Source organism: Chaetura pelagica, unplaced genomic scaffold (assembly GCF_000747805.2).
Source record: "Chaetura pelagica isolate M959 unplaced genomic scaffold, ChaPel_1.0 scaffold178, whole genome shotgun sequence".
NCBI classification, from domain to species: domain Eukaryota; kingdom Metazoa; phylum Chordata; class Aves; order Apodiformes; family Apodidae; genus Chaetura; species Chaetura pelagica.
In genome coordinates, this window is record NW_009954505.1 from 2,023,026 (window position 1) to 2,035,641 (window position 12,616).

Genomic DNA, 12,616 nt, shown 5'->3' on the forward strand with positions numbered 1-12,616 from the left:
CTATTTTGATTCCTTTCAGAAGAATGAGGCTTCCCCTCAGGAACCAAGACTAAGGGTATCATCACTCAGAGCTATTAGCTTCCAGTTTATCTCCAAGCCAGATTTAGCATCATTGTAATAAAGACTGACATCCATGTTCTATGCTTTACCATGTCACTATGAACAAAAAAAGATTTCATTAACATTAATCAAATCACTACAGATTTGTTCCAGTGTAATTAGAATAGGCTGTGATTGAAAGGCTGGGACAGAAGTTTTCAGAGAAACCTGTAGTAATTACTTTCCCTGACTCCTGCTCTCAGCAAATACCATGGAGATCACTTCTAGCCTTACTGGTGCCCTGTGCGATCTCAATGCTGAAGCAGTCCTGCATGCCAGTCTGGTTCAAATTGTGTAAAGATTTGTACACAAAAACCATTTCCATCCTGACATAAGTCTCTGAGACTCTAGCCTTCTGCCAAAATTGAAAATAAACCTTTATACTACAGGCTGTATGAAGAAGAGCCCATCTTTTTATTTACTAATGTATTTTGGAAAAGGGGAAATGACAGTGTGGTAGAGGAAGGAACTAAAAGCACCATAGCATTTCATATATTTAAAATTACTGTTAAAGGCCCAAACCATGTAGCAATAGAAATCTTCTCAAAAAGTTTTTGGTCACTTGAGTGCATATCGAAAAAGACAAGAAGCAAAGCAGAAAGAGCGTGGCAAAAAAGAGCCCTTTGAGACCACAGGTAGAAAGGTAGGAAAACTGAAATGAACAAGTGATCAGAAATTAATTCCATTTCCTTCACCCCTAGTAGTATCAACCCACATGAAACAAAAAGCTATAAACTTCAGTGTAGAAAAACTGCATTTGTGAATGCTCTACTACAATAAACATTACTCTGATCCTTGGTTTCAGGTATGTATTCCTCTTCTCCATATTTATTTTCCACAAAACAGTCTGTCATCAAGAGAAGGAAAATATATTTAACAGTAATGTCTGAGATCTTGTCACTGAGTATGTCAGGCAGATATGAAGTACAGGGGAGACTGTAGCATCTACTGGAAGAAAAAGTGGCCACCTTGTCAAATTTGACTGTTAACTGTTTGAGCTCCATTAGTGTCATCATATGATGATTCAGGGAGGAAAGGAAACTGTGCCAAAGAATGCAGAAGCACTTAGAACATCTTGAAAAGCTGGTAATGAGTATCTGTATGGATGTTTATTGGCAGACACTTTCCACTCTCTTAATAATATATAAAAGCAGTTTCTTTTTAATATTGAAGGATGTCTTTAGGTGTGGCAACTAATTCTAGACAGTTTATATTAAGCACAAAGGCAATATGAATTCCCTTATGGTTAAAAAGGGTAGCCTTCTGTCTAAATTTGAAAAATGCATTCAAATAAACTATAAACCAGTGTTTTCCAGATGCCAGGTAATTGTCACACAATTCCTTTTGTAAGCAGAATAGCATGGAGCCAAAACATCCATCCTTCTGCTCAAAAGATCCATGGGGAAAAGAGATACGTGCATCAAAAGCCAACGCCAAAAAGTAGTTCTATGGCTACTTGAATAATAAAAGTGCTTCAGAACTTTAATTTCTAAAATGTCCATATTAACTATTCAGCTTTTAAACTAGAAAACAGGTGTTCCTTTACAAGATATAATATTATACCTTGAAATATTATATACCAAAATCTTGTAACTGGGATTTAAAACATCATTCTTCCAGGCCCTATCAATTGCTATAGATTTTCAGCAATTCCAATAATTGTAATTTGCTTCTTTATAATGGTACTTCTACCCTGCATATTTTTTTTTGCTGTTAATTATGTTTATAGAAGACCTACATGCTAAAACATTACCATTTCAGAATAGATGGTTGATACAAATGTTATTTTCATCCACCTCTCTGGTGATAGACCAGTTATTAAATACTATTTTAAGGTTTCTGTTACTGGTGTTTATTTTACTTATGTCCTTATTTCAGACACAAAGATCTTCTATAATAGCAAATTACACTCAGGCTCAGACAGGGGGCAGGCAGAGCTTGAAGTAAAATTGATAAACACACTGATGAGAACAGTCTTCAGTGTTCAGAAGTATGTATACATCACAAGATGACCTTGCAAATATTAACATTGTAGTCACTCAAAGGAAAATCTGTATACACTGCACCATTTCAATCTACTTTAAACATAGAAGTACAAAAAAATTATAAAGAACACACTTTTATTTTTTCACAGGTGTTAAGTTGGATGAGATCTTCAGTTTGTTAAATAGTGCTGGTACTATTATTTGAAATGATACTTGCTGTATGTTTCATCCTGGCCTTGGTGCAAATGCAATTTGTCATGGCTAAGCTACAGAGAAGTAGCTATAGATGGTATAGGATGGTAACTTCCCCTGGAATACTGGGTTCATTGCTCCTTCGGATGTCTCTTTTTCCCACCCTCCATTTGGGAGCTTTTTCTCTCTGTTATCTGTAGAATCATCCTAAACAGTCTAATATTTTTCTGGGGATGGCTTGTAGTGATGTGGATGATGTTGCCTCAGATGAGGTCCTAAACAGAAGAATAGGAAAATATGCACATAAAAAGCCCTGAATACGTAACACCATTGTTTATCTGTACTACAATATTTTTATGAGGAAGTCAGTATGCAATCCTTCAGCTTGTAAGTGAACTGCATGTGCCAGTAACTATGTGCATGTTCAGTCCAGGCAACTTTAGTGACTGTGAAAAGACAAAATGACTCAAGCAGATTTATCTTGGACTAATTAATTACATTTTTTGTGGAGCTTCACAACACTGAACTGTATTTTCCAGAAACATATAAAATGCTGGAAAGGGCCATTAAGAGGTCTGCATTGCATTAGAGGTACAATCAGGCTCTAGCCATGCTGTGCTGAATGGACCCAGAAAAATTTAATCTTGAATGTCAAACAATCCCAGGCCTAGGGAACACTTGGAGAACAGATCATCTTTGAATCCCAAGTGATATAGGCATAAATTGAAGAGCTGTGGTTGATTGAATGGCAAATGTTGGACTAGAGAAACTGAGTGACAGAAAGACTGTCCATCATTGTTGATGGACAGTTATGAGGGGAATAAAACCCCACTATTTTCACATATCTTAAATTCATGGAATGCTACTGGAACCAATAAAAACTCTTAAGGCTTGGGCAAACTGTTTACATGTAGAGGACTGAAGTTCTGTACCATATAATCACAAGTCAAAACAGGGTACTACTTACTGTGGGGTGAAAATGGAGGAAGGTCGGGTGTTCGGAATGACTTTATGGTAGCTGGTCCTTCCCCACCAGCTGTCAGCACTTGAACTTCTAAGCGGTACAGCATTGATGGTCTCAGATTGGGCACGGTAAGTACATAATGGTCCTAAATATAAACAAACTGCATTAATTTTCAGAGCATCTAATAATAAAATATAATTGATCAAATCACACAAACCAGTGGTTTAAACAGGTTCGGTCATTCTCAACATAGAATCATGGAGTGGTTTGGGCTGGAAGAAATCTTAAAGATCGTCTAGATCCTGCTACACTAGATCCAACACCCTTCCATGGGCAGAGACACCTCCCACTAGATGAGGTTGCTCAGAGCCCCATCTAACCTGCCGTTGAACACTTCCAGGGACAGGGCATTCATAACTTCTCCAGGAAACCTAATCCAGTGTCTCACCACCCTCATACTAAAGAATTTATTTCTAATCCCTGACATAAATCTCCCTTTTCCCAGTTTTAATGTATTATCCCTTATTGTCTCACTACAAGCCCTTGTATAAGAATCCCTCCCCAACTTTCATGTAGCCCCTTTAGATACTGGAAGACTGCTATAAGGTCTCCCCAGAGCCTCCTCTTCTCTAGTACAGACAACCCCAACTCCCTCAGCACATCCACAAATTATTTTCTTAGAATTTCACTGGAAGAACTTAATTTATGCATCACTTTGTTGAGAGGGTTTGTTCAGACTTTTTTGCTTGCCATTGGCTTTGAGCATAGTTTTTTTTACCATAAGGTTATGGTTTCACATGTGAGAGGTCCAGGTTGTTCCTGGTCTTCTTGGAAATGGAAAATGTGGGTCAAGCTTTGAGTGAATTGGTACATATCACAACATTCTGCACTAAGCTGTAAAAAAGCAACTCCGCACACTACATAGTTGCTTGCCCCATAATTTTAAAGCATCAGTGATCAACTTCATTGCTGTCCCCCAGCACAACAGTCTTTGAAACATAGGTGCCCTAACCTTAGGGCAGTGTGCTAGGAATTAAGAAAGAATGGTGAGAACTTTGTGTTGGATTTGGGGAAAACTTATTCAATCTAAGATGTGTCCAACAAAACATTTTACACATTCATTGATTAAATGAATGTTGTGAAAAGATTTTCAGTCAGCTCTGCCCTAGACACAATTGCTTTGATCCACTTCCCTGAAGTGAATGAAAAGACTCCCAAAACTGTTAGCTGACTTTGGAGCAATGTCAGCTGTTCAAGCCCTTTTTTTGACTTCAGTGGATCTGGCAATGGAGTCTGAATGAAGTGCTCTTCACCTGCCCCTGCCAGAGGAGGAACTGAAATAGTAAAGGCCATCTTAAAGCAAATAGGGGTATGAATTAAAATTGTTAATTCTCACAGTTTCAATAAGTAGTGTGTCCTGGTTTGGGCCAGGATAGAACAAATTTTCTTTCTAGTGAGTTTACTTTTCAGATAAGACACTTCTAAGTAGCTGCACTTACTGAAATTAACAGCATGTTTTTCAGTCAGTGTCTTCTTCTGGGACTGAAAATGCTTGATGATTATAGTTACTGCTGGAGAACAGTGTGTAGAACCAAGGCCACTGCTTGGTTCTGTGAAACGTCATATGCTCCAGAACCAGAAGGGAGCAAAGGGGTCACACCTGAGACCCTGCTTTGGGGAGAAGCAGACCAGACATGTGACCAAAATTGACCAAAGTATTCCATCCCACACACATCATACTTGGTATAAATTTGAGGGATCATGAGGGTCAGGCTGTCTTTGTCCATGGCCAGTGTCCAGGGATGATTCCATCCATTTGTCTGCGTTAGATCCTGATCTGTGCATTCCCAAATCCCTGTGTTCCTGCACCCAGCTCCCGTCTGCTGCTAACTCCAGGAGTGAAGTCTGATACTTTTCCAGGGCCTGCTCTACAGCCTCAGTTGTGACATGTTACTTGAGAGGGGGTAAGATAGTGCTTTTGTGTATATATTTGTATTATTTCCATTATTTCCTTTTCACCACAAGTGTTTCATTAAAGCTGTGTAGTTTAGTTTCCAAACCATAAGAGTCTCTCTCCCTTATTCCCTCTCCCTTCCATATAGGATGAGGAAGGGGGGTTAATAGAGAGCAATCTGTCATTTATTTAATTGCTGGCCCAGTGTTAAACTGTGACACAGTAAAATATAGTTCTCCTTCAAATTATTTGTTGAACAATGGTGTGCACTGACAGAGGGGGAATATTTTTCTCAGAGCAGTAAGTGACTCTAAGAGAAAATTCTATTAAATCAATTGACTTGGGCACCAAATAATTAGTAAAACTATAGTAATCACCAAGATGAACAGCCTGATCATCAAGAGAAAATAAAAACTATCTATTGCCACATGGATGATCTTTTCCTCCCTTTGGGCATCTCTCAGACAATAGTTGCTAATTTGACAATTGTGAACATTAAAATGTTTGATGTGTCATCAAGAAGAGTAGCTGTGCCTTGTTTCTCTAGCAAGGAGGAAAAATTAAGCACTTCCTGCTCCAACTTGCCTGCAGAGCCAGAGACAGCTACGTGTGACCATCTGCATTACCACTAAACATTAAAAACAGGCCATGTACACACACATTTATGAAGCTGCTAGCAAAGGAGAGTAACAAACAACTTACTGCTGGCAGTATCTGTGACTGCGAAATGATGCTGTTGGGTAAGCTGTTCTGACGGCTTTCTGTGGTTACTTCTGCCCAGGTCACTTGAAACCCTGTCATGGGCTGGTGAAGATCTGCCTTAGATATCTTCCAGGAAAAATGACCAGTGATGTTACCTTCCTGGACAATGAAAGACGCAGATAGATTCTCGGGTTTGGCCAACACTTTGGGTAGAACTGGCACTACAAATTTGGAAAGCAAAAAGATAAGCTAAACTTTGAAAGATAATGTTCAGTAATGTTCATTTAGTACCACAAGTTGAGGTCAGACAGAACTTTCTTTCTGCTTTTTCCTGAGATCCTGACAGCTTTCTGTCATTGCATTTCCAGTGTTAACCAAAGTCTATCTCTGATAGATTCCATTGTCATTTTGTGCCAAATTCAAACTTCAAATCCTGACAGCTGCAGGCAACACAAAGGAAAGCCTATAGCATATAAAGGTGTGAGTGCCTCATTCACAAGCAACTACCCTGCTGCTCCTCTGTATTTCACAAAACCTGAGTACTGGTTTTTAATTTTGGGACCACAAGAAAGCCCGCAGGACAGCAAAGAACTCCATCATACAGGCAAAAATTAATGCTCTAAAACTGTAGTACAAGTTAATAGGGGCACTCTGATTAAGCGAAACATGTCTGAGTTGTGTTTGCCTAGGAGTATGGTTGTAATGCTGGAAATAGTCAGGAGTGAGGTGGTTTTCAGGCTTGACTGTGCAAAGCTGTGGGCAGTGGACCAGCTGACCCCTGAGGTCATGGAATCAGAATAGAATCATAAAACGGTTTTGGTTGGAAAAGACCTTTAAGATCATTGAGTTGAACTAACGCTGCCAAGTCCACCACTAAACCATGTCACAAAGAACTACATCTGCACATCTTTTAAATACCTCCAGGGATGGTGACTTCACCACTTCCCTGCACAGCCTGTTCTAATGCCTGACAAACCCTTTTGTGAGGAAATTTTTCCTGATATCCAGTCTAAACCTCCCTTGGAGCAACTGTAGGCCATTTCCTCTTGTCCTATCACATGTTACCTGGGAGAAGAGACTGACCCCCTCCTGACTACAGCCTCCTTTCAGGTAGTTGTAGAGAGTGATATGGTCTCCCCTCAGAGTCCTCTTCTCCAGACTAAGCAACCCCAGTTCCTTCAGACACTTCTCATAAGGCTTGTTCTCCAGACCCTTCACCGGCTTTCTTGCCCTTTCTATGGACTTGCTCCAGCACCTCAATGTCCTTCTCCCAGTGAGGGGCCCAAAACTGAGCACAGGATTCGAGGTGCGGCCTCACCAGTGCCAAGTACAGGGGGACAATCACTTCCTTAGTCCTGCTGACCACACTACTCCTGATGCAGGGCAGGATGCTGTTGGCCTTCTTGGCTCATATTCAGCCATCTGTCAGCCAACATTCCCAGGTCCTTTTCCTCTGGGCAGCTTTCTAGCCACTCTTCCCCAAGCCTATAGTGTTGTGTGGGTCTTTACCAACCAACACCTTCAGGGTTCAGCAATTTTCCATAACTCTCTAGCTGTACCCACCATCGTGGTAACACTGTAAAAGTTATGAGTGCCTTTATTTGACATTTGAGAGCAGAATTAACCTAAACAAAATAAAACTGAAAAAGTATCAGAGAATCACAGAATGTTAGGGGCTGGAAGGGACCGCCAAAGATCATTGAGCCCAGTCACTAGTAAAACATCCAAAAGGTGGGTGCTGCCAGCATAATCATGTTTCCACTTACCATCTGTGATTATAACAACTAATTGGGAAAACTGTGCAATAATAACTGTCATTAAATATTTATAAATGGTCCACTAAAATTATCACCTAATTGACAAAACAATAAAGTAGTAGCCAAAATCTACACCGCTCTGTATTTTAGACAAATTTTCACATAAGCATTAATCATATTTTTATTAGTTCTGATTCTTTCATTTTGCATTTTAGAATAGCTTTTAAAGACTTTATTTTAGTGATTATAAATGCATTTGAAACTATCTGACTACTCCAGATCATGCAAAAAAAAGCAGGACAATTAATGTGCTTGTGGCTTTTTTCTTTAAATGCAGAGCAAGATGGGGTAACAAAGAAAATACTCTCAGCCTTAAAACGACCTTTAGATTTTGCAGGCAAAACAGTTACTTTATATTTGCATGAAAATGACAGATCCTTCAGAATCATGTAGTTTTCCTAGAAGAAAAACAAAAAAAAACACATGGTGCAAATAGGCCTCTAAAAAAAATAAAACTGAAAAATAAGACTGTCTGAAGATTAAAAGTTTTATCAAATAAAAGATTTTCCTGATACACTTAAAACATGTCAACATGGCTTTTACTCAGAGAACAAAGCAGACATTGTCTATGCTATGAATATTTTCAGTAGCAAAATACACTAGCATGGTATTTGGATATGTCCTTCAATTCTACAGAGCTCCTTTGCAACACTGCATTAAAGCAACTGGCAATAGGCATAACAAGGAGTGGATGTAAATGCTAATCAAATTAAACAATGTAAGAAAGCTGAGTAAAGCTGCTGTAAATGACAGGCTTCGCCCACATTTAATTTTTTGAAAGCACATTCGAAGTCCTACATGGCATTATAGATCCATTTTTTTTCCACTTTAGGAAATTACCTGCTTCTGGCTTCTTACCAGGAAGAAAAGCTCCACAGCTGAACACAATTCTCTGTTTAAAGGCAATGATTGGAGAAAACTTGACAGAAAGTGTAGGTATCCTGCTAAATTCTTATTGTTGTCTAAAGTACTTTTGAAAATCATAGTCTGATAGCTTTAGCACAAATTCTATATGAGAAAAAACATTTTGGTTTGATTTGTTCTTTTTTTTCTGGGAAGATGTCCAATAATACTGTACTACCTAAGGTCAAAAGTTTTTCACTTTAAATCTTTAGATTTCTACTTCCCTTCAGAATCACTAATTTCCAAACTTCTGTATAATTTGCTCCTCTGTTTAGTCCCAAATGTCATTAATCTAACCTTCACTTGGACTAGACATAGAGATTGGGCTAAGAATGGACTAGACTCCCCATCTTCCACCTGCTGGGACATTGCTCTAATAGGCTTGACACCCACTTCAAATTGTGACAGGACTGTTTTCATTTATTGTGACAGGGCCTAAATGATTGATGCACCTTTACCTATCATATCCAGTACCAAACTTTTTGTAGTGTCAACCTTCTTCTGATAGCTTGTAATTATTTCCTTCCTCAAGAGAAACACAGACTTTCCCAAAGTAGATTGGACCAATTACCATATGATTGAGAGGAAATAAATTAACTAATCCCACAATGCATTTGGGCAGATGTACTAAGAGTCTTTCCTGACCTCTAGTGGAAATAAATTTCTTAAATGTTAACTTTCTTCTCATCTTCAGTTTGCATAACTTGAAAAATTGGGACTGATCATAACATTATGTCACAATATTTTTCATTTGCCTCTAATATTTGCTTTGCTGACCCCATGCAGCAGTATATCTTACAAGCTAACAGCATTCTGTATGAGAAATTATGTCTTTTAACTCTAGTTTTACAGGCCATCGACTTCACTGAATTGAACCAGTAGTACAGGTCAAGGTAAGAAGGAAAGGTGAATTTCTTCCATTCTCCATAACTCCCTAAATCAATTGTGATGCACCAACCACATTACTGTGTTGTTCAAATAATGTATTACAGAGACAGATGACACTAGATTGCCATCAAATTGAGTACAAGGGACTGCTACCACAATATATATTTGAGCTGACATGTACATACATAGAGGTTTTGTCCCTATCTGATATCTGTATGACTTGAGATTTGATGTCTAGTATATTTCATCTGTGGTCCTTTTTTAAATTCTATTACTCTCATCTGAAACCTGCATGCATGTCTAAAAGATAACCTAGTTTATTAATTACTATTATTACTGCTAAGTATTTGCACTGTGCTGGAGTCCTACAGCATTAATTATAGATAAAGCTCCATGTTCAATATGCTGTAGAAATTTGTAAGTACTAAGAAGTTCATTTGCCTGTTGTTTTCTAAATAACATGGACAAAAAGAAAAAGTATTATGTTAGCCTAGTATGTTTTTTTAAAAAAACCCAAACAACAAAATCCATAACAGTCTACATGCATCATTTTGCTGAGGAATATAAACCGCCCCCCCCATTCATACTTATCTACAAAACATGGCATAAAGTGTACTGTGGTATATTACAGAACCATCCCTTCTCTTGCTGCTTAGAAGCTATTCAGGGTCAAGCAGAAGGCTGAATGGAGACTTACATAAGTCAGCTCAGTTACTTTTCCAGGTCCTTTGGTGTCATTGTGTGCACAGGACTCGAGTAACCAGTGGACTTGGAATTGATTCATGCTGATATCTAAATGATACAAAAAATATAGAAAAAGACATATATTATAATCATGCTTTCACCATTTCAACTTGGCTTCCCTGGATAAAAATAGAAGGAGTTTTAAGTATTGTAGAGCTGGTAGTTCCTCACTTGTTCCTAAGAATCCTGCAACAGAATGGAGAAAATAATAAACACTTACTTTAATGGAGATGACTTTAAAAACAGTGACTTGGCATTTTCAGATATGTAAGCATATACTGCTTACATTTTTTTATTTTATTTTTTTAAAATCAAGCATTTAAATTGAGCATTAACAAAAATATCTCAATGCTGATACTTCTAAAGATCCAGCAAATTATGGAAATTAATTTGTGTCAACTGTCTGTGACTGCTTATCTTGTCAGAGCATTGCAATACTGCTGCCTGGCACTGTTTCAGAAATCTGTGCCTGAAGACACGTTTGTAAATCCCTGAGCTTTCTCCTTTCAGTATATATCACAAGACTTGATCAGTATCTGTCCAAATAAAATTCTAGTCTTGACTCTTAGGAGTAATACCAAAGGCTTAAGTTTGCTCCCATTTAAATCAGTGACAAAAGTTGCTGCAGTATCAATTCTATAAGCTTTCAACCAATTTCCAGCTCTTCCAGTCTCTTGTCTAATACTGATTGCATAATGTAGCAAAACAAAGGGGAATAAAGAATTAGACAAGAGAAGAAAAACTCATCAGGTAGTGTACCTACATCTGTCATTTCTGGACTTAGTTCTCCTCTGTCTTTATACAGGGGATGTAAAATTATGTCTGTTATTATTAATTTGCTTGGTATGACATAATTACTAATACCAAGTGCCTGATTGTGTGTTTCAGGAGGGAAAACAAACATCTTGGATGCCCGAAGGGCTGATCTGGCATTAGACTGCTATGAGCAATTTGGATGTAGAAGGGAAGGATTATAAACTAAAGATAAAATAAATAGTATGAAACTAGCTCAAATGGTATTCTGGTAAAAAGACCGATTACAAGCCCCTAGAAATAGGTATTTTGCAGCAGCTATTTTCATAACAATTTGTATGCTAATTATTTGTGTGATTTATTTGGAAAGTTAAGATTTTTTTTATTATTTTTTTTTTTTCAAAAATAAAAGTATGAAGAAATAACTTGCTGCCTTGTAATTGTTCCCACTCCCTTTAAAAAGAAATATAAAGAGTAGATTTAGGTTAGATATAAGAATGAAATTCTTTAGTATGAGGATAGTGAGACACTGGCACAGGTTGCCCAAGGAAGCTGTAGCTGCACCATCCCTGGAAGTGTTCAAGGCCTAGCTGGATGGAAGGAACCCGGTCTAGTGGGAGGTGTCCCTGCCCATACAGGGGGATTGGAACTATAATGAAAATATGCATTTGTTTTATGGAGTCACTCATAAAGCTCATGGCTCTAGAGCTTTGGTTTTATTAAAAAATATTTGCGTTTACAGCACATGCAAAATAAAAGCTTCTCCTAGCCTTCCTTTCAGCAATATATACTCTCCTAGAGGGATCATTAGTAGAGTTTTGTTTAGATTTTTGTTTTCCATTACAAACTCAGGGGTAGGTACTTGACAAGTGATCCAAGCTGCGGTCTTGCTCAATGGCAGCCACTAGCACCAAAGCTAAGGGTTCTGACTTAAGACCAGCTGAAGTTAATACATGTAACCCAGAGCCACATCTTTTTTTTCTGAAAAGCTATTTGGGTAGTTCCAGTGTCTAATGTCATTTATCAGAAAGCTCTGCTATCCCTTCTAGCATAGAGGTAACACTGAAAAGATACTGTCAGACTCCTCTGGTTCCCTGATATTTCAGATGTTACATTACAAAACCCTTTTCTGGGGTATATAATCAATCTCCTTCTTAATATTTTAGAGTTTTCCTGATTCTGTACTTCAAATTCTAAGTCTTTATAACTTCATTGTTCTCATGGTTAGAAAGTATACCATTTTACACTAAAAGGGCTGATGCTTGCACAAGCTGCAAGCACTCATCTTTCCCAGAACTCAAAATATTTGTATAGAAACACTGCACTTTAAGGACATTGTAAGTGCTCACACGCATTTAAGCAGCTCTAAGCTCATGAAATCGGTCAACATAATAATCATTTAAGTAAGAACTCCTTAAGGGACTGTTACAGTAGGCAGGTTATTCAAACAATTACCTCAAGAATAAAAAAAAGAAGAGGGAGGGAGGGGGGAAAAGAAAAAAAAAAGAAAAAAAAGAAGGATAAAAAGAAGGAAAAGAAGGGAAAAAATGGAGGGGAGTGTGGGGAGGGAAGGGAAGGGGGAAAGAGAGGAAAGGAAGAGAGAGAGAGAGAGAGA

General features: G+C 38.1%; 1 protein-coding gene across 1 annotated transcript in view; it reads right to left on the reverse strand.

The window, feature by feature from the left end:
- Nucleotides 1-2,286: 2,286 nt before the first annotated feature.
- Nucleotides 2,287-12,616, reverse strand: part of KAL1 (Kallmann syndrome 1 sequence) — a 127,512-nt gene continuing 117,182 nt past the window's right edge. The window contains exons 11-15 of the mRNA XM_010004655.1: nt 10,202-10,296; nt 7,940-8,111; nt 5,897-6,117; nt 3,244-3,385; nt 2,287-2,551 (exon numbers count right to left, since the gene is read on the reverse strand). Of these exons, the coding sequence (XP_010002957.1) occupies nt 2,493-2,551; nt 3,244-3,385; nt 5,897-6,117; nt 7,940-8,111; nt 10,202-10,296 (689 nt within the window). The 3' untranslated portion in view covers nt 2,287-2,492. The remainder of the gene's footprint in view (nt 2,552-3,243; nt 3,386-5,896; nt 6,118-7,939; nt 8,112-10,201; nt 10,297-12,616) is intronic.